The sequence below is a fragment of the Neoarius graeffei genome, chromosome 20 (genome assembly GCF_027579695.1).
Source record: "Neoarius graeffei isolate fNeoGra1 chromosome 20, fNeoGra1.pri, whole genome shotgun sequence".
NCBI classification, from domain to species: Eukaryota; Metazoa; Chordata; class Actinopteri; order Siluriformes; family Ariidae; genus Neoarius; species Neoarius graeffei.
Window position 1 is genome coordinate 2,256,754 of NC_083588.1, and position 27,858 is coordinate 2,284,611.

Sequence of the window (27,858 nt, forward strand, 5' to 3'; positions counted from 1 at the left end):
CTATATTATGCTTAAGATGACAGCACCCTGAATATTCATTCATATGCATCTGAACACATTTAATGTGAATTGTAAAATGGGGGGCAACGTGGTGGTGTAGTGGTTAGCTGTCACCGTCACCTCACAGCTAGAAGGTTCTGAGTTCGAGCTCAGTGATAGACGAGGGCCTTTCTGTGTGGAGTTTGCATGTTCTCCCCATGTCTGTGTGGGTTTCCTCCGGGTGCTCTGGTTTCCCCCCACAGTCCAAAGGCATGTGGTGAGGTTAACATGAGGCAGCCATGGCCTGAGGTGGAGCTGAAGTGCCCTTGAGCAAGGCACCTGACCCCCAACTGCTCCCCGGGTGCTTTAGCATAGCTACCCACCGCTCTGGGTATGTGCGTGCGCGTTCATTGCTCACTTGTGTGCACACGTGTGTTCACTGCAGAGGAGAAATTTCACTGTGCGCTGAAGTGTACGTGCAACAAATAAAGGCTTCTTGGTTTGGATAACTGATTTATTGACAGCATTTGTGTGCGTGTGTGTGTGTGTGTGTGTGTGAGAGAGAGAGAGAGAGAGAGAGAGAGAGAGAGAGATACCCTTCTGGATTTGAACACATTTTGAATTGTTGTTCTGTTTGATGATCCAAGTTATAACACGTACGTAGGATACAAATCATGCTCACGACACGACAGCTTTAGACGAGTTTAAACGAGCCCTTTTTGATTCAATCTCAGTTTTCTTATTCCCTCGAGTTTATTTTGATAGATCATTTTATTAAAGGACCTTCAAAATAACCCTCAACTGCAGCAATTCAGGTTCACAGGTCAGTAAAACTACTTTACTGTAAGGAAGTAACGTACATGATCCATTGCTGTGTTATTTCATAAAAGGAACCAAGATCACACTTATATAATAAGAGATTTTTAAAAAATAATGCTGTTATTTCTATTACAGAGTAATGAGACAAACAGTGTTACAGCTCCGATCTGAAACATTAGTATTCTTGAAAACCGTTTGAAATTAAATATTAAGTGAAAATTACAAACAGGAAGAACAGGCAGCAGATTAGAGACAAATGATCTGAATAACCAGTTCTGTTGCTTGTTCTGTGTCTTGTTGCTTGAAATTATAAGAAAGCTTTTGCACTTGACCATGTGACATGAAAAAAGAAAGAAAAAAAAGCCAACAAAAATAATTTGCTCCATTAAACCGACCCGATAGGATGATAGTGTTCTAATCCAGGGTCTGTTTAACAAGAGTGCTCTGAGAGCACAATATTCCCCCGCGACAACATATTGCAAACAAAACTGCAATATGCATATTACTATCCTATAACAAAGCCTTCTGCCAAGTCTCGTGAAGTTCCTCCAAAAACTGTGAGAGGAGTTGATTTCAGAAGGTGTGGACTTTACTGGGACAGATGGATGTCACCATGACATAATCCCCCTTCAGGCCTTTTGGCCAGCGGGGGATAATAAAAATCTGCAATATTTAACAATTAAAAGTCATAATATCTGATATGAGACATAATTGGCAATATTTTATGAATAAAATCTGGAGAAAATATAAGATTACAAAAAAAAACCCCACAAAATTGACAAAATCGTAATATTAAAACAGAATGGTGCACATCAGATCAACAAACAGCCAAGAAATACTTTGCAAATAAAGAAATACGTTATCAGGTGGCACATCAGCACCAGATACTGTATTCTCCAGAAATTGCAACTTTTTTCTCATCACATCAGAAATTATGATTCCCCCCCTTGTAATATTATGATTTGATTCTCAAAATATTAATAAATTTTATTTATTTTTCAACAATGGCCCCAAAATCCTGTCCTACTGTAAATTATTGAAATCATAAATTACAAAAAAGGGAATAAATAGCACTAATAATTAAAAGTAAATTTTTTCATTTAATGATATTAAAAAATAAAATGTCAAAGGAATTTATTAATTAGTTAATAATTTTTCCAGATTGCACAGTAATTAATAATAAACAATCAATTGCTCAATCGAATGATTAATTACTGTGTCATGTGGAAAGATGAATAATTATTTGGTTAATTAGTTAGTCTTTCCAGTGACAGAAACACACTGTCAAATAAATATAAAAAATAACTTTAATTACAGCCAGTGTGTGTTTGAGCAGAACAGAAATGTGAAATGACAAAAGACATGGTTATTGTAATAAGGCTTTACACACACACACACACACAACATGGTCTTTTGTGTGTGTGTGTGTGTGTGTGTGTGTGTGTGTGTGTGTGTGTGTGTGTGTGTGTGTGTGTGTGTGTACCTTTGCTGTGAGACATAGCAAAGAGGAGGCAGAGGACGAAGAGGGCGTGGTAGTCCTCCTTCTCACAGTCCAGAGCATTGTACACCATGTCCAAGAAGGGTCTGCATCACACACACACACACACACACACACACACACACACACACACACACACACACACATACACACCCCATGAGATGCAAGAATCATTCTGACTGCCTCCAGAAATTTCTGGGCTCAGCTTTTAATTTAATCCAAATGTGAAAATGTGGATGTGAAGATCTATCGTCTGTGTAAACACTGAACATCAGGCTTGAGACAGAACCACTCAAACTCAACAATAATCAAGAAACCGAGACTGTTTATAAGAAAAAGTCCACATCATATCAGGACCCAGGTTAGACAAAAAAAAAAAAAAACAAATCTGTGTGTTCCCTGTGTTGATGTTTATCAAGTTTCTGAAATTAGCTTTAAAAAACAAACCAAAAACAAACAAAAACCAAACCAGAACTACTGCTCCGAGTTTGTTTACCGCCGTGAACCAGCTCGGTTTCAAATTCCCTCAAATCATTCCTGATAAATCGTTTTCACAAAACCCTAAGGTCACAGTGACCTCTGATCACCAAAATCGAATCAGTTCATCTTTTAATCCAACTGAACATTTCTATCCAATTTGAAGAAATTCCCAGTGTGTTCTTGAGCTCTCTCATTCAGGAAAATGGGATGTACCTGAGGTCACAGTGACCTCCAACCACCTCAAGCGAATCGGGTCATCTCGGAACCCGACTGAACGTTTCAGCCAACATTCCCTCAAGGTGTTCTTGAGATATTGCATTCACAAGAACCGGACGTCTGGAAAAACGGACAAGCTGAAACCCATCGCTGGTGTGGGGGCCATGAACAATAAAAATCCTGGACTGGAACTTACAACCCCAATTCCAAAAAAAGTTGGGACAAAGTACAAATTGTAAATAAAAACGGAATGCAATGATATGGAAGTTTCAAAATTCCATATTTTATTCAGAATAGAACATAGATGACATATCAAATGTTTAAACTGAGAAAATGTATCATTTAAAGAGGAAAATTAGGTGATTTTAAATTTCATGACAACAACACATCTCAAAAAAGTTGGGACAAGGCCATGTTTCCCACTGTGAGACATCCCCTTTTCTCTTTACAACAGCCTGTAAACGTCTGGGGACTGAGGAGACAAGTTGCTCAAGTTTAGGGATAGGAATGTTAACCCATTCTTGTCTAATGTAGGATTCTAGTTGCTCAACTGTCTTAGGTCTTTTTTGTCGTATCTTCCGTTTTACGATGCGCCAAATGTTTTCTATGGGTGAAAGATCTGGACTGCAGGCTGGCCAGTTCAGTACCCGGACCCTTCTTCTACGCAGCCATGATGCTGTAATTGATGCAGTATGTGGTTTGGCATTGTCATGTTGGAAAATGCAAGGTCTTCCCTGAAAGAGACGTCGTCTGGATGGGAGCATATGTTGCTCTAGAACCTGGATATACCTTTCAGCATTGATGGTGTCTTTCCAGATGTGTAAGCTGCCCATGCCACACGCACTAATGCAACCCCATACCATCAGAGATGCAGGCTTCTGAACTGAGCGCTGATGACAACTCGGGTCGTCCTTCTCCTCTTTAGTCCGAATGACACGGCGTCCCTGATTTCCATAAAGAACTTCAAATTTTGATTCGTCTGACCACAGAACAGTTTTCCACTTTGCCACAGTCCATTTTAAATGAGCCTTGGCCCAGAGAAGACGTCTGCGCTTCTGGATCGTGTTTAGATACGGCTTCTTCTTTGAACTATAGAGTTTTAGCTGGCAACGGCGGACGGCACGGTGAATTGTGTTCACAGATAATGTTCTCTGGAAATATTCCTGAGCCCATTTTGTGATTTCCAATACAGAAGCATGCCTGTATGTGATGCAGTGCCGTCTAAGGGCCCGAAGATCACGGGCACCCAGTATGGTTTTCCGGCCTTGACCCTTACGCACAGAGATTCTTCCAGATTCTCTGAATCTTTTGATGATATTATGCACTGTAGATGATGATATGTTCAAACTCTTTGCAATTTTACACTGTCGGACTCCTTTCTGATATTGCTCCACTATTTGTCGGTGCAGAATTAGGGGGATTGGTGATCCTCTTCCCATCTTTACTTCTGAGAGCCGCTGCCACTCCAAGATGCTCTTTTTATACCCAGTCATGTTAATGACCTATTGCCAATTGACCTAATGAGTTGCAAGTTGGTCCTCCAGCTGTTCCTTTTTTGTACCTTTAACTTTTCCAGCCTCTTATTGCCCCTGTCCCAACTTTTTTGAGATGTGTTGCTGTCATGAAATTTCAAATGAGCCAATATTTGGCATGAAATTTCAAAATGTCTCACTTTCGACATTTGATATGTCGTCTATGTTCTACTGTGAATACAATATCAGTTTTTGAGATTTGTAAATTATTGCATTCCGTTTTTATTTACAATTTGTACTTTGTCCCAACTTTTTTGGAATCGGGGTTGTAGTATTGACAAAAATAAAAACACTGATGTATACCTGAAGAATATTTTAATCGTAAAATTAACTTAACTGCTGTCGTAATAATGCTGTACTCGCAATAGTGAGCACATGTAGCATCATGAACAGGAAGTCACTTGGGATTCCGTTAATGCAGACCTGGGCATTTTACGGCCCGCGGGCCGCATCCGGCCCTTTGGTTCATTCTGACCGGCCTGCGTAAGGTTAATTAGAAATTACAAAATAAACGTATTTTCTAATTTTACCTCATGCATGGACTGAATGTACATTGCTTTTATTTTGAAGTTGTGTTCAACAAAAACGCAATGCGCGCGACATGAACATGACATAAAATCCCACGAAACCTAATCCCCCGATAACTACTTCCGTAATTTGTCCAGACCAACCACAAACTTGTACATCATCCTTCAAACGGTCCAGCCAATCACATAGCGTGACGTCACCAGCAGGCGCCGGAGCTCGAGCCGATCTGTAGATCTCATCCCTACACCGAATCGACACGGCATCATTATTATAATATGATGCATCTTGCTTGATATGTGGAGTAGAAAGACAATATTGTGATGTCTTTATTGTGTGTTGGGGTGAATGTGACTGAAAAAAAAAAAGGTACAAACGTTCACATTTTGTTATCCATTGTTTTGGGAAATTTGATTGAATAAATTACATTGTAAGGCAACCTCGTTTTCTCCATACTCTTACCAGTCTTAGCAGCTTGTAAAAACAATGTTATTTACTGCTTTATATAAAGAAATACAATTAATATTATGCAGAATTTGGTTCAGCCTTTTGGTCCGGCCCTCCACAAAATTTTCTGTTTCTCATGTGGCCCCATGGAAAAAATAACTGCCCACCCCTGAGTTAATGATACAGCTAGCTCCAATTAACTCGTTATTAGTGTTCCACGGCCATGTTTAGTCAATATTCATTTCTAAAATGTGAAAAACATTCGCAATCGAGCAATCTCAGTCAATGATGTGAGCTCTAGCGACATGCTGACTTTTGTTTGTGCTACAGGCTCATGAATATTCATTTTGAACACCGATAAAACCCAGCACCTGCTCCTCTGTGCCTCCGTCCCTGCAGCGGCTGCGGCGGTTTTCTCCTCGTCTGTGATGTTCTGCTCTGTGAGTGCGGACATGTCGGAGATCTTACACTTCTCCATCACCACCATCTCAATCTCTGCGTGTGCACACACACACACACACACACACACACACACACACACACACACACACACACACACACACACACACACACAAACACAGAGCATCACATGGCACTGCAAAAATGCCACGCTGGATTTGTTTATTCTCTAAATGTCTATCACTATAAGAAAAAAAACAGTGGAAACAGAAAAAGTTCACACAGCAGGACGAAGATGGGCGTGTCATGATGAAACTCTGGCAGTGCTTCACTACAGTGGTATTTCTACAGAACTCCCACAGTATAAACCACAGACAGACGGTCTAGACTTCAACTTTGGCTTCACCCTAAAATGCTGTTTTTCAAGTCAGGGTGACCTCTCAATCAACCAAACTATACTATAATGTTGGGCTTTTCAACTGGAAGATATTTTTCATCAGTGTACACACACACACACACACACACACACACACACACACACAGTGTACAAAGTGAAGTTCAAATGTCTGAGTGAAAGTGCTGCTGTTCCTCGTTCTTCTCTCAATTAATACAAGATGCTTCATTACAAAATATCATGATCAGCATGAAAGCATAAAAGAAGCTTAGAAATTACAACTCTGATTATTTCCAGGTTTTTTTCCCCCTGCTTCAAATATCCACATCTGTATCCAGTCATGAGCGTGGCCTAAACATGAATTGGTTATTAATTTCTCATCATTGTCATCAGTAGTCATGTCAGTAATGTCAGTCGTGTCAGCATGGTGTGTGGATTCAGGCTCGTTCCTCAACCTCAGCTACATCACTCCAGTTCATAAACAGTCTCATCTAGAGATGTGTACAGGACTGGGTTTGGTTCGTTTGTTTTTTTCCCCCCCTCTTAATCCTGCTCAAATATAGTCTGGCTAACGCGACTTCAAAGCTCTGCGAGCATTTGGTCTGGCAAAGATATTAAGCCCAACCGTTTCCCAAAGGCGTGGTTGACCCGCCTCCCTGAAATGCCTCAGTTTGCTACTGGTCGAAGCCAGAAAAGGCTGTGACGAAGCTTAAACCAATCACATCACGCTTTCCTCTGACGTATGTGACGCGACGAAAACTGCTTGAGTAACAGGAAGAAGATAAATACCTCCAGGGCTGCTCTTTGCTCCGTTTTCAATGAGAACTTCCCATTGAATGCTTTCAATACAGCATCTACCGCTGTGTCAAAGGCTTGCCGCTGCGCCATGTTCGTAATGTTTCTAGTGAATGAAGCGCTTCCGGCATAGGTTCTGTAAACAATCTGTGGCTTCTGGTCGCAGTTCTACTACGTCACTGCCTTGAACACGCCTCTACCCAGGGCCGTTGGAGATGCTCAAAGTTGATTTGGCTCCCGATTTTTCGGGAGCTTGGAAGAGCTGGAGATAGCTTGCCTTGCCAGACTAAGATCGCAACAGGCCCTTGTGTTGCGTCACACTTAGGATGGGCGGGCCCAGGCTAGCTCAAATAGACCCTTCATGAAACTAGAAGGCATTTCCATGATAACCTGATACGCTTCACGCCATGATGATAAACGGTGAGTTTAATGCTCATTTATTTCCATAGATATTAAAAAGTCACAATGAAGGAAAAAAAAAAAAAAAAGCTAAAAATCTGAGCTCCCCCCCAATATAAAAATTTCACAGTCACACCTCCTTCCCATTTGGGTTTGAAACTGTTTGTTAAAAAATAACGTTCAGAAAAATGTATCACGACCCGCAAAGCCATCAGGATTGCAGGTGACCCCACCCACCCATCTCACAACCTCTTCAGTCTGCTGCCATCGAGGAGGAGACTGCGGAGTCTCCGGGCCAAAATCAGCAGGCTCAAGAACAGTTTCTTTCACCAGGCGGTCAGGAGGCTCAACTCCCTCCCTGTTCTGCCCCTCCTCCCCCCTCTACCCCCGATTCTGCTCGCACACCCCCCTGCCCCCCCTTCAGCATCTGACATGTCATCCTCACAGTCCCCCCCCCAAACACACACACACATCTCAACGTTCATTAACACACTGAACATCTCACTTTACTCACTGAGCACATCTCACTTTACCTCGCTCATTTGCACTATTCCGCACTACCTCACCTTAACAGCTGCTAGTTTGTTTATACTGCTTATTTCATGTTTACCTGCTATACCTCAAGTGCCCTGACTGTTTATTTGCACCAATTTACGTGTGTATATATATACACACACACACACACACACAATGTATATAATGAGTGTTTAGTCTATGTCTAGTTCTCATCTAGTGTTTATACTGTTTATATTGTCTGAGTGTTTAGCCTATGTCTAGTTCCTATCTAGAGTGATTATTGAGGTATTTCACCTGACGTCACAGGGTCACGTGACGCCCCGGTGTCCGCCATTTTGAAGGTCAAGCTAGCTAATGTCAACAACATAGTAGCTAGTATGTTACTGTAGCCAGGCATGCAAACTGGTCAGGGGTGAAAAAGGTGAGAAGGATGCACGGGGACACGGCACGCGCGCAAAAGTACATTTCGTAGTCTACGTTACAAAAAAAATTGCAACCAGTGACATCTTGAATTTAATACAGTACAAAATAACTTTCCATAAACATGTCTTAATAAGTTACTGTTGAGTGGCCAGTAAATTGTACCATTTATTTGTCAGTGGCCGGTAAAGTTTGATATTTTGTGAAGTTAATTTTCACCCCTGTGTACAACACAGTGGGCTATTTACAAAAAGGTATATGACGCGGTACGCGGTGGTCCGGATCACCGTATTTTCCATACAAAACGAGGGCATTAATTAATTATTTTTCCTGGATTGTGGTCCGGTTCACCGTATGCTGTATTATATTACGATATAAATAAAAACTTACCAAAATCATACTGTGTTTGTCATTTAATACGAGTTTTTTTACAAAGTCGTACATCATTTGTTATTTTTTCTCAAACCGGAAGAGAAATGCATGCGTAAAACACACGCGCAATAAAAGATACCAGTTCTAACGCATGTAAAAAAGCGGGAGCTGCCACGAGGGAAGTGAAAAATAATTTTACCAACTTCACAGTAAGACTTTTTATTTGTCTTCTGAACTTGGTGGTCCGGACCACACCTGAAAACGGTGTGGTCCGGACCACAACGGTAGTCCGGACCACCGCGTACCGCGTCATATATTACTGCCTGTGCTATCTAACAGACCTACCCCAGAGGACACACCTGGCCAATCCCTGTCTGTCAATTTTCTTAAAGACATCACCTATGTGAAATCAGGGGCGGATCTCGAAAAATATTTATGGGGTGGCAAGAGGGGGGCAGGAATTTTTGAGGGGTGGCAACGTATTACAGACATGTATATATACTGAATTTAATCACAGTTTGACGACAAATAGTATGTACACACTACAAAAGGGCACAGACTGCCATTTACAAACTCATACAGATAAACTTAATCTCATGCCTTTATTGTTCACAAAGAACACACATTCTCAGATGAGGTCTATACCGTTTCTGGACAGTTTTATACTGTATATGCAAAAGAACAGACACTAAAAAACAACAATAACAACACTGCTTCAAGTTCAGCATGATTTAAACCATTTACACCAGTGTCACATTTTATAGTTTTTTTTCCTCACGCTTTGTAAAGGCTCACCAGTGAGCATAACATGAACTTGTCATGCCTACAACAGCTGAATGCGGCGATTTCCATGTTGCTCAGCAAAACGCTTCACAAATTTATCAAGATCTAATGCTTTTGTGCGCTTTGATTCAATGCTGAGTACAGCCAAACTTGATAGTCTCTTTTCTGTCATAGTCGACCGCAAATAAGTCTTTATGAGCCTGAGAGATGAAAAACTTCGTTCACAGGATGCTCACAGGCAAGACAACCGCTATTTTACACAACCTGAACAACTAAAAAAAACCCAACATCATCATCTTGGTATGGGTCCAAAAACAGTGAACTCCATGAGAGTGGTAGGACTCTCCTGTTCCCCCTTTTTTCTGTCTAGTACTCTCCTCGTCTGATGTAACTCATGTTTAAGATCCTCAGTATTTGAATCATAAGCTTCAGCCAATAGCAATGTTTTCCTTGACAGACGGTGAATCAATATTAACTTTTGTGGCCGACTTTACACAAAACTAATGTCAGACCTAGCTAACATTAGGCCAAAAAAAAAAAAAAGTGTGTTTCAGGTAACATGAAATACTAAAATAAGGTCGGTAGGTAGGAAATTTTTTTTCTTAATTTGTTTTATTTTGTTCGAAAAAATTAACACAAGTAAACATCTTACAAAATAGTATTTTGGCACAGAATCCTTTATACCACACATCATAATAAAATAAGTGTTTTAAATCTTTAAACGAATAAAAAAAATATCGCAAGAGTTCGAGTTATGATCTGCGGAAACGTATTGCTGCCACACTCAAAAAAAAAATTGGCTTAGACTCAAGTAATTACGTGAAAAGATATTGTTAACAGAGTTATCACGTTTTTACAATATATTTATCATGTAATAACAATCACGTAATTTCATGATATTTTCATGTGATAATGTGAAAACACCTTATCAAGAAATAACGTGGAAAATATGGTTTAACGTCCTAGGCTAGGCTACTTCCATTAAAAGCAGCCGGCCTCGCCGAGCCTACTGTAGAACTTGGGGTCGAGCAAAAACACGGAGCAAAAACATGGCTGAATCCTGAATGACTCCTATTTGTATAAATAGGGGACTACATAGGCGGCTAAATGTAGTGTTTTTCCCTGCCATGGAAGTGCACTTGTATACTGAAGAGGAAGCAATTTGCATTACAGCCAGGAGGGCTGATAGAAGTGGCAAAACATTTTACTTTTTATCGTTTCTTTCACAACTTGAATGCGTTGAAACAAAAAATTATGACAAACTAACGCCACTTACACTAAAATATCGAGGGAAATTTGTAATAAAAACTTTACGGTCGGCAATTTCGACGCGGAAATTCTCGATCGGTCGGGTTACCGGAAACACACTTTTTTTTTGCCTTACATGTATAGTTAGCTAAATAACCTTCTCCAACCTGATTTTTATCCTCTCAAAATCAGCATCGCAACTATACTAGCACTGTTCATTCATTATAATTTCATTTTTTGATAGATAGTTAATCAGCTTTTACCCCTTTCCTCCCGTGTCTCCTTTCCTCGCGACTCCTGGCTCCCTCGCTTTGCGCCTCTCAATTTTCCAAAACAACCAATCTCTGGCGTTATCTCGTGCTGCATTCGCTGCAGTCAGACATTGGAAATTCGCGCACGTAAATGTCAAATTGGCCGTAATTTTTCTTTGAATTCGTCGCTGCCAACTGGGGTAGCAGCAGGGGTGGCAAGGCTTTCTTTTAGAGTGGCATATGCCACCCCGGTAGATCCGCCCATGGTTATTCACCCCCGAGCGCGCTGGAAACTGTTCCATTGGTATTCAGATTCAGTCGCGAGATGAGGTTGCCAGATCTCTCTATAAAAAGGTGACTTTGCGGTCTGAATCTGTGGAATATTCGTAAGCGAGGACTGGCAACCAGCAGTGGGTTGCGCACCAGCTGATCAGAACTCCAATGGAAAAGAAGCGTGTTAGTAACTGTTTATCTTGATTGGCTGTAACCTTGTAAGTGAAATGTTTGGCAACAATAGCGTTGTAGCCTGCCTACCCCCCCCCCCAAAAAAAACTCTTCGGATCTACACGATTCACACAAGTGACCTATTTTGGGACCAAAACGGCGAATTTCGCCGAAAGGTGAGGAGTTTGCATGTGTGGTAGCGATGTTTACGTTCAGTCATTTGGATGACTGTTAAAACCTTTCAGTCTCAAGTTTTTCCTTTACTGGATTTACTAGTTTACTGTAATTATGATCCGGCAGCTATTTACACCGGATCCAGTGTAAATAGCTGCCGGAGCGCGCTCCGGCTTGCTCCCCCTCAAATTAAGCAGCGCGCTCTGGCTTGCTCCCGGAGTGCTCCGGCCGAGGTTCCGGAGCGCGCTCCGGCTTGCTCCCCCTCAAATTAAGCAGCGCGCTCCGGCTTGCTCCCGGAGTGCTCCGGCCGAGGTTCCGGAGCGCGCTCCGGCTTGCTCCCCCTCAAATTAAGCAGCACGCTCCGGCTTGCTCCCGGAGTGCGCTCCGGCAGCTATTTACACTGGATCCGGTGTAAATAGCTGCCGGATCATAATTACAGTAAACTAGTAAATCCAGTAAAGGAAAAACTTGAGACTGAAAGGTTTTAACAGTCATCCAAATGACTGAACGTAAACATTGCTACAGTAACATACTAGCTACTATGTTGTTGACATTAGCTAGTGCTAACAGCTAGCTGCTAGTACACTGCTACAACTACACCGACCCTAATAATACAGTTCTTGGTCATTGCCTGGTAACAGCAAATTTATAACGGGCCATGTCTCAACAGACTAAGAAGTTATTTCAATGACATTTAATAACATTTTGTTTATCCTGAGGACCGAAAGTAAATCAAAATGTGAACAAACCTTAGCTGTAATAAGATGGCGACCACCGGCTCCAGGGACGACCCGCTGATGTAGGCATGTTACCCAGCCTGACACAAAATATTTGTAGGCATCCAAACTCTTATACGCTTTCAGATCAATACCTGTGTATGGCGATGGGTTTTTAACGACATAGGTATACAGATCATGTGGGCCGAAGTCAGGTAAAGACGAGGGCTTCGTGTACTTCCGTACGTCAGTGAACAATCCTGGTGGAAGCAGGTAAACGTCGTTCTCTAAGCCTGCTAACCTCAATTTTTGCAAATACCTCTCCCTCTGCTCGCCCTGTAAATGCCCTACGTCGCTGGATAGTGAAGGTGTTTTCTGCATCTCGCTCCTTTTTCTTTTATGTTTTTCATTTGTCGCCTTCCTCGCATTCAAACTGATTCGAGCCGTGCCGTCCAAAATGGCAGCCTAACGATGCATCACATGACTTGGTCACGTGGGTGAAAAACCTCAATATTGTTTATATTGTTTGTTTTCAATTATTCTATTTGTATTTATTGCATTGCCTGTTTGCACCGTGGGTCAGAGAGGACTGAAATTTCATCTGTGCTGTATGTCGAGCATGTATAGCATATATGATGATAAAGTTGACTTGACATGAACGACATCACGGAAATGTAAACTGTGTGTAAACATTTACCACAAGATTGATATTATCAATCAATATTATTATTAATGTGACTGTAATTATTCTTTTTTTTTTTAAAGCCTCCCGTTGACAAGTGTTGAAAATTAACATGCATGTTAACACACTCAAGCAATGCATTTGTTTGTCCAATGTAACTGATGTCCATGTCAAATACAAGAAATATATACTGTCATATTCCCCAGTCCTACCGTTTTCACATATTAAACTGATAATTTATTTAAAGGTGCCCTTCCACCCAAAACGTTTAATACTGGCTCTTTTTGAAATACCATAGTTCACTCCGAGTTGCATATGCATGCTGCATGTGAAAATGTAATTCTACTCCTATTCCCTGTATTAGCTTATGAAAGAAAATAGTCAGAAAAACGAGCGAATCTGAAAAAGCCCTACGAACTTACGTCACTTTGAAAATCAGTATTCATGGCCTCGCCCACCTTGGCTTGCGACCGCCCACAGGAAGAAAGTTGGGATTTAAGCGCGAGGAGAAAGAGCAGAGCCCATCTCGTCAGTAGCTAACGAAGAGGACCTAACAGCAAGTTGAAAACATGTCTGAACAAGTTCGTGCCTGTGTTATTTGTGGCAGAAACACATCAACGTTGCATTTCTTGCCCAAGATAGAAGAGCTGAAGAAGAAATGGTTGGAATTTATGTTTGGAACACCACCAGCGAAGTGTAATGCAGCGTTAGTGCTGTGTTCTGATCATTTCAACCACAGTGACTTTTCAAACTTCGGTGTCTTCAGTAGCGGTTTTGCTTCGAGGTTGTTTTTAATCCCTGGATCTGTCGTCAAGACGATCGACCACCAGCTCACAAGCTGTAAGCAAAACATGAACTTTTTGTTCGAAGGTTTTTGTTACAAAACAGCATGTTCATATTCTCCACGTTAGCATGCATGACATGGTCACAAGCTCGGCAAGGATGAGAGTTTTCCGCTTTTCTGAGTAAAAAACGAGCTTTTTATATTATGCTAAATCCGTTGAGAATTTTTTTTTATTAATTTCGGGGGGTTGGGGTATGTTCCTTCATGCTGTTCAAACTTTATTAACTCCAACGATGTTTACACATTATTTGTAAGTCGCCATCTTTAGTCTCGTTTAAATCTCGTTGAATGTGATGTAAAATTCGTGTTATCTACATTGTTATTGGTCAAAACATCGATGTCGAGACCATAATAGCCAATCAAAACAGTTTTTACAAAGACACCCACATTCGCTTGTTCTGACCCACTGGAGGGAGCGTCACAGTGCTGTTAGCCAATCAGAGGGAACACGTTTACATGTCATGAATATTAATGAGTAAGAGCTGAAATCCTGTCGTTCTCTCCCCACCCACTCCTCCACCAAACTAGAACAGCCTGAAACAGGAGAACCACAGCATTTTTCTTCACCAAAACCGGCTCACAGGGCATTCATTCATACTAGAGACCACCGCACAATTAATGAAAAAACGATGCAATGAGACCTTTAAAAAAAAAAGAAAGTATATTTTCATTTAAACCAAAAAAAAAAATCTGATCAGGCAGGAACTAACGATGCTGTGAAAAGACACCAAAGCCTTTCTTTGTTCTGCATGCTTCATATCTGACAGCATGAAAGTATCACCCTCCTGGCTTGCATGAGTTTTATTGTTGTGTCCCATTTTTTATTTTTATCCCAATCCTGATACACACCTCTATTCAGAACCATATGACCTATGACCTTCTAGTAGTCTAGAAGAGTCTATTTTTCAAGCCATGGCCTAAAGGTTAAAGCAGCAGCTTTGGGACCAAAAGGTCATCGGTTTGATTCCTTGGGCCAGCTGGAATGCCTGAGGTGTCCTTGAGCAAGGTGCCTAACCCCCAAACTGCTCCCCGGGTGCTGCAGCACAGCTGCCCACTGCTCAGAGTGTGTGCGCTCACATATCCAGATGGGTTAAGAGAAAAAATTGCGCTGTAATCTCATGGACATGTGATGAATAAAGACTTAAAGGCCGAAATGAATCATGTTTTGTCTGTCAGTTACACTCCTCCTGTCCTTAACTCGTCTGGATAGACTCAATGACAAGTTCATGGCCTCCCAAAGAATTAGGAATTATCTGCAGATCTCATCTTGATTGGGGGGGGGGCAAACAAACAAACAAAAACCAATCCTAAATTGAACACACAGCTGTCAGAATGTTATCACGACATCATGAGCATGACCATGAGGTGGACGGTAGAGAATGAATGTAAACCAAACTGACTACTGGCACATGGACAGGATGGAAAACTGGCAGTGGAGAGCTCTGGGAACTGACACGGTTTTGACACATGAACTTCTCAAGTATTCAGAGTTCCAGTGAAAATCCAGGAAAATGTGTTTCCTCTGGGGAAATCTGGTGACAAGAAAAATGTCCTGAACATGGTGCAGCTGGTAATAGTGAATTGTGCAATTTGAAAAATGTACCTAGAGTTATGATCAATTCTGAGAAACATGACATTTCTTGAAGTAGGAATAAGTTATGATGTTACTCAGATGACCCAGGCAAACGATATTCTTTGGTGTGAAACAGGAGGGATATTATGCAATCTTTATTTGGATTATAGCCATGAAGCACAGTGCTGCTGAGTCAGTGCTGGTCAGTTCTCATAACTAATAGAAGGAAAACTGAGACATACTTATTTTAATCATTTCCTGTCAAATACAATGTGAATAGACATATTACAAAGAAAAATAAAGCTCGTAAGGAAGTCGCACAGATCATTACTGTTGACTCTGGTCAGTGGATGCACCAAGCATGCTTTGATAACCGAATATGGGGACAAAGCGCATGCGATTTTTACACGGATTTGTGCATCATTTCATTTGTGTTAAAGAAGTGATGTCTTATCTCATTATCTCTAGCCGCTTTATCCTTCTACAGGGTCGCAGGCAAGCTGGAGCCTATCCCAGCTGACTACGGGCGAAAGGCGGGGTTCACCCTGGACAAGTCGCCAGGTCATCACAGGGCTGACACATAGACACAGACAACCATTCACACTCACATTCACACCTACGCTCAATTTAGAGTCACCAGTTAACCTAACCTGCATGTCTTTGGACTGTGGGGGAAACCGGAGCACCCGGAGGAAACCCACGCGGACACGGGGAGAACATGCAAACTCCACACAGAAAGGCCCTCGCCGGCCCCGGGGCTCGAACCCAGGACCTTCTTGCTGTGAGGCGACAGCGCTAACCACTACACCACCGTGCCGCCAAGAAGTGATGTATTGTTTCTAATTTCAGCTAAAGCATTGGACAGGCCACGCCCACAAGAGACAAGAATACCAGTCACATCACGCCCACAAGAGACAAACTACACAAGAGATGTCACATGCTCATAAGAAGTGTCTGTGTTTTTGCCAGTTTCATAAACGAATATTTGTTCTTTTGATCACATTATCGTGATATTTTTCCACTACTTTTTCCTACAGGTCGTGACGTCATGTACTACATTGGGAATATCATGTTATACCCTACATAGGGCGCATAAGTAACGAACAGGATGTCATCTAGGACTCGACTATTTAACGTCCAAAAAAAACCCTTTAAATTTCAGTCATTAATGTGACTCAGCAACAGCCAATGAAATCTGAACGTGAAAAAAAAAAAAAAGGAGAAAGAGATCCGAAAAACCTTCAGAGACGCAGTGAAGTGCCGGGACAGAGGACGTCCTGAGATCACAGAGCAGATCTGAAAAATTTGCGGTCGGTCAAGACGTGAATCAGACGTCAGCTACAGAGTGAACTCTGATAGCAGTAACTTAAATCAAAGTCTTAAACTCGGATTAACGTCAACACGTGACGTTGCAGAGACGCAATGCTCTGAACGACAGTCTGAGTGTAACTCCAAGGCCAGTTCAGAGAGCAGCTCCACAGCTGTAGGGGGCACTCTGGAGAACAGAGGGTCAGTCAGTGATGGTGGGACATTCATCTGGGGACACTCACCTTCCGTGTCCCCACTCGTCCTGCTGGCCTTTGAGCTAGACTCTGTACCTTTAGCCTTCTCCTCGTCTGGGCCTTCCTCGGCTCCTCTCTCCTCCTCGTCCTCCTCGCCCACGTTCTTGTAGTTGGGCCGCTTCTGCGTCTTCTTCCTGCCTCGATGCCGGCTCATCTCCAACGAGCGCTCCAGACTCTCCGGCGGCTTGGCGAAGCGTCGCACTCCAGCATTGGACTGGGGGGGGGGGGGGGGGGGGACACAGAAAACAAACACGTTAGTCTATAAAATCAACAGCTTCAACATACAATTCAACCACAAACAATTCAATGCATGAACAACTGCTCAAGCATACAAAATGTCTGGAGATGAAAATATACAAACCGAGATACAGTGAGATTTCATCTTTAGAAAATATCCAATTTAATAATAATAAAGATTTTAAAAACTCAATATTACTTAAAAAAAATAAATAAAATTCACTGACTTTTTAAAAACAATTTAAGTCACCTCAGCACAAATTCTAATTCTTGTAAAAATCACTAAATAAAACTTAAACCTAAATGAACTGTTGTGATATTTATACAACTAAGTGATAAAATTAAAGTTGTACTCCTGTATTTTATTGCGTTACTTTTTCCCCCCAAATATAAAAACAAGACTATGAAGTCTATTATATTTGTAAACGTAACCAAGTTCCATTTTACAAGTCATGATGTCACATGCTTCAATCACCATATTAAAGTTGAAACAACTTAAAGCTGTACTGCCTTTCAGATTTCAAGTGTGGGTCATAAAAAGAATTTTCCCCGACACCCAATTATATTTGTTTCGTGACTGAAAGCTACTGAATTCGAATTACAGACTTCCAATTTTATTAGGTTTTTTTTTTTAAATAGAGCAGTTAAGTTTAGAGCCATGTGGCCTTAAATTCTTTGCCATTTTTTCCTGCTTCACCATGACCCAAATCAAGATAAGACGTCATGCATCACGTGGTGGGCTTTCCCCGTTCATGCAAGGCATTGTGGGATACAAATTTGAAACAGGAGAGAAAAATGGAGGACGCGAGTGTGCGAATGAAACGTGAAAGAGCGACTACAGTACCGGAAAGAGAGAAGAAAAGACGTTATGTTATATACGAAGGAAAGGAAACGCAGGACCAAACTAATAAATATGGGCGCTCAGCGAGCACCTCGGTGTGATCAGCTGTTCGTTTAGCGACAGAATGATGGAACTGTCAGTGCACGCTCAAAGGGAAACCTGTAGATGGCAGTAATGCAACACTGTGGATGCCAGCTGCCGTAAAACCCAAAAGAAGAAGAAGAAGAAGGTAAACCTGCGCATGCCCACACGGACTTCCTCTGTCTGCTTGACTGCGCGAGGCGAGCAATTTCATGCACTTTATTTGCTTTAATCCCCTCAAATTAAATAACTTCCCAGCCACAGAATGGCCTGATATTTTGTGAGATATTACAGAAATAAAACATGCATCACAATCACCACATTTCAGACGGAACTAAATTTCACAGAGTTTATGAAATCGAAAGGCCGTCTACTTTTAAATGAAAATAAAAAAGGATGCAGGATTAAAAAAAATAATGCTACATTTGACTCAAGGTTGGAACTTGTAATTCTTGACCTCTGACCAGGAAACACCAAAAAAAAAAAACCTTCCTCAACTCAGAATCCCGATGATCTCATGAACCCAGGATTTCAGCACGCATTAGCTACGTAATCAACATATACACAAAAGTTTGCTTGTTCAATCGAACACTGACAACAGTTCACTGTTCTGAGGAGGAAAATGCACATCACTCATCACATTTAGCTGGCTAGCTTTCTGCTTGAGACATCCATGTTTCCTCCCCAGTTGAAAATGATGCCATTCCGAGCTCCGATTTCCCGCTTCCGAGATAAGTCGATTGCAGCATAAATGCCAAACAGTTACATGATAAAGATTAAAGTTTCTGTAATTTCAAGTTGTTTCTTCCTGAAGTATCCTTTTCTGTCCACCCTGGGTGGCGTTTTTCGTTTTGCTTTTTATTTTTGAGATCCGAAAAGGACATATTCTAAAACCACATTTCCACTATCTTACATTCCATTCCAATCATGGTTCAGTTTGCAATCAAACAAATGCCTTGAAAACCAAAGCTGTGTGGCTCAAAGGACACGAGACAAAAACGCGCTTTAAGCTAAACATTACACACACACACACAAACGGCAGAATAAAACAGGGCTGCGGCTTGAATGCATGATTTTGGTGCATCACCGTGGGAGATGTCTGTGCAAAATAAATCCTTTGATCCTGTACAGACCGAATGTGCGGCTCGTGCTCTTGTGCAATAACAAATCGCAAAAGCAACACGAAGCAAGACATGCATTTTGCAAAGATTTCAAACATCCTGCATGAAACCAAAACATGCAAATGATATTGGAAAGTGGACGCAGGTTCGCACATCACATGATTTCTGAACATTTTTTGTGAAAACACACAGAGAGAGGGGAAAAAAAAACAACAACATCAAAAAAGGCAAGATCTTTATAATGTACACACTTCCTTTGTTTTCTTCCTGACACACACCCTATACACACACACACACACACACACACACACACACACACACACACACACACACACAGAGAGCAAAAAGAAAGAAAAAAGAAAGGGGGGAAAAAAAAGTCCACCAAAATAGGCCGAGGACCTGAAAAAAAAAAAAAAAAGGTGTTTGAAACTGAAATTCTGCAAACCGCACTGTAAATGATGGTGGCAGCTCCTGATAAGCGCAATGCCACATGAAGGGCTGGTGCTAGGAACAACGTGGCTACCGACTTCTCAGAAACGTGCACGCGTGCGATCTGAAAACAGGAAGCAGATGGGGAAGAGGATTAGGGCATGGAGCGGTGGTGCTGGAGCACGACCCCACCTCACACCACCCTGAAATCTGACAGTCATTTTGAGACGAGGGGGTAGACGCACCAGCCCACATGAGACTTCGCGGGGTCTAACTCTTCACAGAAGACTTCAAAAGCATTCAGAGAAAAAGGAACTCTCCTGTGAAAAAGTACGAGAAATAAAAATACATGGGACACGTTGCAGAGGTGAGCACGCTGTGGTTGAGTCTTCAAAAGACTTTCCACAGTGACTCAAAAAGCATCAAGAGGAACTCGCACACCAGTGATAACACAAAGCCAATTCTAAAAGAGTCTCTCAGGTGTGTGAAGTACACACTCAAAGTAGTTTTGTTTAGAAAGAGTGAGCACAATGTTCCATTATTTACACGACTAAAAAAAAAAAAAGTTAACGAAAGGATCTGACTCAAAACTAAGGAGGATTTCACACCTATTAGTCCATTTTCCTAGTCTGAATCAGAGCCAAATTCATTCTTTTAGTGAGTCTGAATTCTGGTTGAGCTTGTTTTCAGGGTGCACGCAAGTAAACAAACCAAAAAGTCAAATAAATAATCAAAACTAACAAAAAAAAAAAAAAAAAATGTGTCCGAAGGGCATGTCGGGCTGAAAACATCCTCATAATTGATGTGAAAAGGTCAACAAATCTTTGCGGGAAGACAAAATTCACATCAACACAGAGAGAACACAGAGAGCAGGAAAGACATGATTCAATAATTATAAAAACATCGTATTCCCTGCATTGGTTTTTTTCTTTGCTCTTTGAGTCATCCAAATCTCCAGAGCACATCATCCTGTAGTGTATTCCAGTGTACTGTTCATTGCTCAGTTTCACAAGCATGTTTCCAAAAAAGGTATGCAGAGTGTTCTGATTCACTTCCCATAGGCAACTTGATTCGGAATAGATCTGTCTTCCAATGAACATGTGAGTAAGGAACAAAGAGTAATTAATCCACAATGAGGAAGTAGTGTGATCCAACCCATTCCAAAGTACACTACCGTTCAAAAGTTTGTGGTCACCCAGACAATTTTGCGTTTTCCATGAAAAGTCACACTTATTTACCACCATAAGTTGTAAAATGAATAGAAAATATAGTCGAGACATTTTTCTGGCCATTTTGAGCATTTAATCGACCCCACAAATGTGATGCTCCAGAAACTCAATCTGCTCAAAGGAAGGTCAGTTTTATAGCTTCTCTAAAGAGCTCAACTGTTTTCAGCTGTGCTAACATGATTGTACAAGGGTTTTCTAATCATCCATTAGCCTTCTGAGGCAATGAGCAAACACATTGTACCATTAGAACACTGGAGTGAGAGTTGCTGGAAATGGGCCTCTATACACCTATGGAGATATTGCACCAAAAACCAGACATTTGCAGCTAGAATAGTCATTTACCACATTAGCAATGTATAGAGTGGATTTCTGATTAGTTTAAAGTGATCTTCATTGAAAAGAACAGTGCTTTTCTTTCAAAAATAAGGACATTTCAAAGTGACCCCAAACTTTTGAACGGTAGTGCATATTATTCCTCTTATCTCCCAGTGATTACAATTTCCACTTCATTAATGACCAACAGACTTTAATATGCATGTCACAATATATTGTGCAAAGATAAGCCATGATACAAATCGATGACAATAATAAAAAAAATGAATTGTGATTATCATTAGGCTGCGTAATCTCTTCGTTTTCCCCCCTCGCTGGAATTGCATAATAATGTACAATAGCTGGAATACGTGTGACTTCTCCAGAGGCGGAAGTAACACAGCTCAAATGCCGCAAAAACAAGTCTAAAATGTCAAAGAGCTGCTGTGCGATTGTGTACAAATAGATTTCACAAGAAATCAGAGCTCTTTCTCTTTTTACAGACTGCTGAAAGATAAAGAAAAGGGACACAAATGCAGGCAGAACAAAACGTTCAAGTTTATTCACAAAAGGAATTTTTGTTCTTCACTTTTTCATTTTTAATAAAATAAATACGGTAATAAGCTAGTATATATACTATTAGTGTTGCTAAACATCCGTGAAACAAGTTCTTGCTTACGTTATTGCCCTATAAACAGTCATTCCCTCACAAGCTCTCTATATTCCCCCTCATGAAGTTAAGTATTTGGAACAAAAAAAATACCCACTTGTTCACGAGAAAATGCAAAGAAAGTGTCAACTTCTGTGTCCTGAAGATGTCAGAAAAAGTTACAGCTTCATCTCTGACTGTTACAAAGCACCGACACTGGAGTTCCTTCCATAAATGTTCCACGAACTGACAATCTCCTGACACACAACTTTTTTTTTTAACTCTAGAAAGGACGTGCAAGAATGAGCGCATTAACATAAATCACGTCTGAGATTTGCAGCTGTACAACTGTTCGGGATTTTGTTCTAGAAAACTAAATCAACACCTTCTGACCAATCAGAGTCCAAGAACAGCAGCAGCAGCCGGATCACTGTGGTATAAACTCAGCATCCTGTTTAAAACGGTGTGTCATTTATGTGTTTTTGAATAATTAGAAAAAATTAAGCAGATCGAAAATTGCAGTGGATAAACAAAAACAAAATCAGCTTGAGGTTGCAGCTGCTGATGTTGTTTGATTTGTTTGAGTCAGTAACCAATAGCAGCAAGTTCACAGGTCATGGGGACACAGTGGAAATGGAACACTGCAGCACCTCGTTCATAACAGTTACCTGTGGCTCGAATGCGGTTACACATCTCATGCCATGTTCCTTTACAGATGGCAAAACTATTTACCAGCAAGAGAGATGTTTAACAAGATATGCACAGGCTAAGGAAGTGAGATCACACCCACGAAGCAGTATATGCTGATCTCTCGTGTCAGTGAAATGTTTCTGAACTTTTTTTTAAAGCCATCTACACCACAGCAGGTGTTTTTTTTTTTTTTAATAAAATTTATTTCTTTTTACCATCTCACGTCATGATTGCTGGGTTTAAGCATGCCTAATAACGACAAGGGACTACGATGGAGACAGATTAAAAATATAAAAAGGGCTCATGTAGGTGTGCTAATCTGATGTAGACTTGCAGATTTGATGCTAGAAATCGATGAGACAGACCACATCACCTTTTGGTTTTGTGATGAAACTGTCAAACTAAAACTGTAACCCGATGTTGAACCGATCTCTTCTAGAAACTAGTAAGCACCATGACGTCACCGGGCTATAAGTGCACTTCCAGCAAGCCAGGCAGCAGGTGCGAGTCTTGCAGACACATGTGAGCTGTTTGTAACCCTGGTTTATGTGTGGGGGGGAGAAAGGTAAGTATGCTCGTTAAAGAGTCATGCTTCCTGTATTTGTCTTGAGATGATGATTAATATTTCTCCTCCATCTCTAAAGTCCTGGTGTGTACCAGCAGTATGTCCTCACAGCATCATGGGTACTGAGAGAGTCACATGATGTGCAGTGTGTGTGTGTGTGATTGCTGGGCAGACAAGCATTTGCTGCTTCTTATGGGAAAGGGAAAGTAGGTTAGAGGTGCTGTGCTGCAGTCAGCCACGGAGATCTGAGCAAACTTCACACACACACACAGCACCTGCTTCTCTTAACTGTCGTGCAGAAATGAAATCAACAGCCTGATTTCACAATGTCACTCTTGTTCAAAAGGTGTTGATTAGTTTCCTATAACAGCAGCACGAACAATACTGACTAGTGGTCATTAATGTGCTCCTTTTGAATACACTATCATTTCTATACGAACAGCTCATTCACAATAGCTGTAATAATATGTGCAGATGAAGTGAAGTCTACTCTTATTTATTTCACACTGATGGAAGGCGTCTCCAGGGTCAGCACTTTGTTTACAGTCCAACTTAAAGCACTAACTTTTCATTGATAAACTGATGTGATGTAACAGGAATAAAAGACTCAGAGTGGAGTTTCTGAGATAAATTTCATCCCATCACCTGATGTTTGTATTTTTGGCTCTGGATTAATCCTAAACATGATCACAACCTGAAGTCATGTACGAACAAGGTGCCTCGAAAGAGTGAAATAAGCTCCGCCCTAAAACAGACCATAAATCACAAGCAAGTCGGTATGGACTGAACGACGACGAGGCTGACTGTAAACACTTTTAGAATCAGTTCTTGAACACAACCAGAACGCTTCCTCTGTTTTCCTCAATCCTGACTCAAGTGGAAGAAAACGTTTCTTCTTCTGCTTATTACTATTATTTATATGACTTTTTCCTGAGTGCGTTGAGGAACTGGGCCGCACTCATGGGTTCCTGGTAGGCAGCGAGCAGTGCGCGGCAGAGGCTGCTGTGGTTGAGGCGGTGAGACAGGAAAAGGGAAGAGGTTTCTGATCACAGTGTCTCTGAAGCAACCCAGAAATGAGGTGGTTTCTGAGAAACCCCAGTTCCTTTCACTCCTGTTTTAACCAGCAGGATGAAACTTGTCCAAGTGACATGAGCTCACAACACGTTTGCATACACACACACACACACACACACACGCACACACACACACGCACACACACACACGCACACACACACACGCACACACACAAGCCTAAGAGACAGGATTTTGTTTTTCTTTATAATTTATTAGTTTCCCCTTTTAAAAGAATAAAAGGTCAACATATCTTCCATTAAATCTCTAAATATTTCATTTTCCCACAAACACTTCCCAGTCATACAGATTTTAGTCTCAAGTATTTTAACTTGAACACATTTCTTCATACGTGGCCAAAAATTGTAAAACAAACAGTGGGACACACAAAAGCTTGCTTGTGTGTGTGTGTGTGTGTGTGTGAGAAAATAATCAGCTTCAGGGTGGTAACAGTAACTCCACTTCATCACACCGCCCCATTGCTGATTATATTCCTTTTAGCAGTTATACTGTTTACAAGCTTTAACAGTATAACTAATTTACATTACTGTATGTCACGTAAAATTAACAATTAATGCGGTTTCTTAGATACAAAATACAAATTAGTGCTACTAAAGTGCAATAAAATGATTTTGTTCGTAAAATTGTGACCAAATGAACAAGATTTCAAAATTACACTGAATAACCACGATAAGCAAGCGTGCAACATATAAAACAAAGGATGACAGTGTAAGACCATTCAACAGCCATGAATTCTGAATAATGCACCTACTTGAAACAACAAACAATGAACATTTGCAAAAAAAAAAATTCCACTTCAGACAAAATCAACAGGCAAATTAAAGTCGGGAGCGCATTCTCAGCCTACTTGAAACATCTGGGACAGTTCGACTGGGTGATTTGCATAGCTGCATATGCATGAAAAACACAACCCGTGCGCGTTGGGACGGCACCACATGACCACTTTGAAAGCCGCCTACACGTAGTTCAACGAGACAGAATGCAAAAAAAAAAAAAAAACTGCAGACGTGTTGATGCAGCATCGTCTTACCTCAATGTAAATGCACTCAGGAGAATAACAAAAGCACAGAGAAAGCCACAAATCTGATTTCATTTCCCACTGTCTGGAAGCAGCGTTGTTCTTTCATGCAGAACTTAAATGCAGCGGATTATTCCTATGGATAGATTTGGTGACTGACACGCAAAGACACTCACCAGCCCCTTTATTAGGAACACCCATCCACCTGAACAACCGTTTTCTGCAGCTCTCTAATCGGCCGATCCCTCGACAGCAGCACGATGCATCAAATCATGCAGATACAAATCAAGAGCTTCAGTTAATGTTCACAATGTTCAAACATCAGAATGGGAAAAATCGTGATCTCAAAGTGTGACTTTCTTTCACTGTGGTATGGGTGTTGGTTTGATCCAGATGGACTGGTTTGAGTATTTCAGAAGCTGCTGATCTCCTTCCTGGGGTTTTCACACACAACAGTCTCTAGAGTTTACACAGAATGGTGCAGAAAACAAAAAACACTGAGTGAGTGAGCGACAGTTCTGTGGGTGGAAACAAACACCTTGTTGATAAGAGAGGGTCAGAGGGAAAAGGACAGATTGGGTCGAGCTTTTTTGCCAGGAAGGATATAGTAACTCATATAATCACTCTTTACAACCGTGGTGAGCAGAAAAGCATCTCAGCGTGCAACAGGAGACAGAACACCACACTGGGTTCCACTCCTGCAGCCAAGAACAGGGATCTTAGAATCAACAACAAGTTCCGATTAAAGTGGCCGGGGAGTTTGGATATAAATCTGATAATTTACTAGCTTGCTGGTTGAAATGTACCTTATTGATATGGTAAATTATTTTATTCAAAGGAACTTGGTTAAAGTCTTGCCTAAAAGATCTACTGCTATTTCAACACGCCACTTTCTGGTCACTAACTCAGACAAATCAATAATTTCGGGATCCAAACCCAATGCTTCTGTTATTTGTCCAGTTACCTGGCAAACAACCAGAAAAAAAGATAGCTGGTGTGTGTGGTGGTGTTGCTTGTGTGATATAATAGTGTCTCTACATAACATGACACTGCCATAATGTCCAGTAACGTTTACTCTGATTATATTATGTTAGATGATCAGCTCTGCCAAGGTTCAGGCATTTTGCTCCATTAGGAGCTCTGCAATAGAACCTTGGTGGACACTTGCACGAGTTATCAGTCAAAAATGCACCAAAAACCCCAGACTTTTTCCCCCTTTGGGGGGGATCCACACCAGATGAGCAAGTTGACATATAAATCGGGAATGACAAACAGCGACAGAGGTGTTTTGAACTCTCCGATGTTCAATGACATCGCCTGAAAAGGTCCACCCCTTCAACCCCATCTCACATGTTCATGTGTGAGAATGTTTTGAGCTTATGAACATGAAACAAAATCCATCAGCGTGTCTTCAACTTCCCAAACATTAAACAATAACATCAGTTAAACAGATTCAACAGGATACCCAGCAAAAATGGCTCTTTTAGAGAAAAACGGAGGAAATTTCTGACCTAAAAGTGATTAAATAGTCTTCCAAAGAAGTGTCAGGTCTAACGCTTTTCCAATAATGGTGATGATAATGAGAAAGTGATTAAAAACATTGGGAGTTTTTTTGGCTCTAGTCAGTGCTCAGATGCACTCAAATGCTTTGAGCATCAGATTAAAATGGAAAATGTCAGCCATGTGGATGAGAGATAACCTATTTGTAAAAGAATTTCTAAAAATGTCCTGTTCTCAAAAGATTTTTTTCTGTTTGTTTTTGTAGAACTGGCTGAAATACATCCAGCTTAGTTTTCTCAACTGCCACTGCCAACAAGCAGTTCCTGACTGCACAGCAAGTATTATTATTGCACCAATCATCTATCGTACTCTCCTTACAGCGGAAATGGTGAAAATGCTCATTTTCCTGTCATTTTTATGCCATCAGTTCTAGGTGATTCACCTGTTAGTTTTAAAATGGTAAACCATGAGCAGGGGAAAATAAAATCTCATGACTCTTTGACAGAGCAGTTATTAGGCTAATGGGCGAATGCTTTTAATGAAGTGGATTATTTATTGCATGCACACGGACAACAGATGGCGTTTTCCAAATCAGGAAAATGCAAGTTTCTGGAAACAGTAATGAACTCAAGACAAATGAAATTGCAACCAAATGTCCTATATAGGCAGCACGGTGGTGTAGTGGTTAGCGCTGTCGCCTCACAGCAAGAAGGTCCGAGTTCGAGCCCCGTGGCCGGCGAGGGCCTTTCTGTGTGGAGTTTGCATGTTCTCCCCGTGTCCGCGTGGGTTTCCTCCGGGTGCTCCGGTTTCCCCCACAGTCCAAAGACATGCAGGTTAGGTTAACTGGTGACTCTAAATTGAGCGTAGGTGTGAATGTGAGTGTGAATGGTTGTCTGTGTCTATGTGTCAGCCCTGTGATGACCTGGCGACTTGTCCAGGGTGTACCCCGCCTTTCGCCCGTAGTCAGCTGGGATAGGCTCCAGCTCGCCTGCGACCCTGTAGAACAGGATAAAGCGGCTACAGATA

At 41.2% G+C, this 27,858-nt stretch overlaps 1 protein-coding gene across 4 annotated transcripts in view; it reads right to left on the bottom strand.

The window, feature by feature from the left end:
* clec16a (C-type lectin domain containing 16A) overlaps positions 1-27,858 on the bottom strand; it is a 128,637-nt gene that overhangs the window by 55,823 nt on the left and 44,956 nt on the right. For 3 of the 4 annotated variants that reach the window (XM_060901085.1, XM_060901088.1, XM_060901087.1), the window contains exons 10-12: positions 17,057-17,282; positions 5,868-5,991; positions 2,282-2,382 (exon numbers count right to left, since the gene is read on the bottom strand). In XM_060901085.1, coding sequence (XP_060757068.1) covers positions 2,282-2,382; positions 5,868-5,991; positions 17,057-17,282 — 451 coding nt within the window. The remainder of the gene's footprint in view (positions 1-2,281; positions 2,383-5,867; positions 5,992-17,056; positions 17,283-27,858) is intronic. The other variant, XM_060901086.1, reaches the window with a different exon arrangement.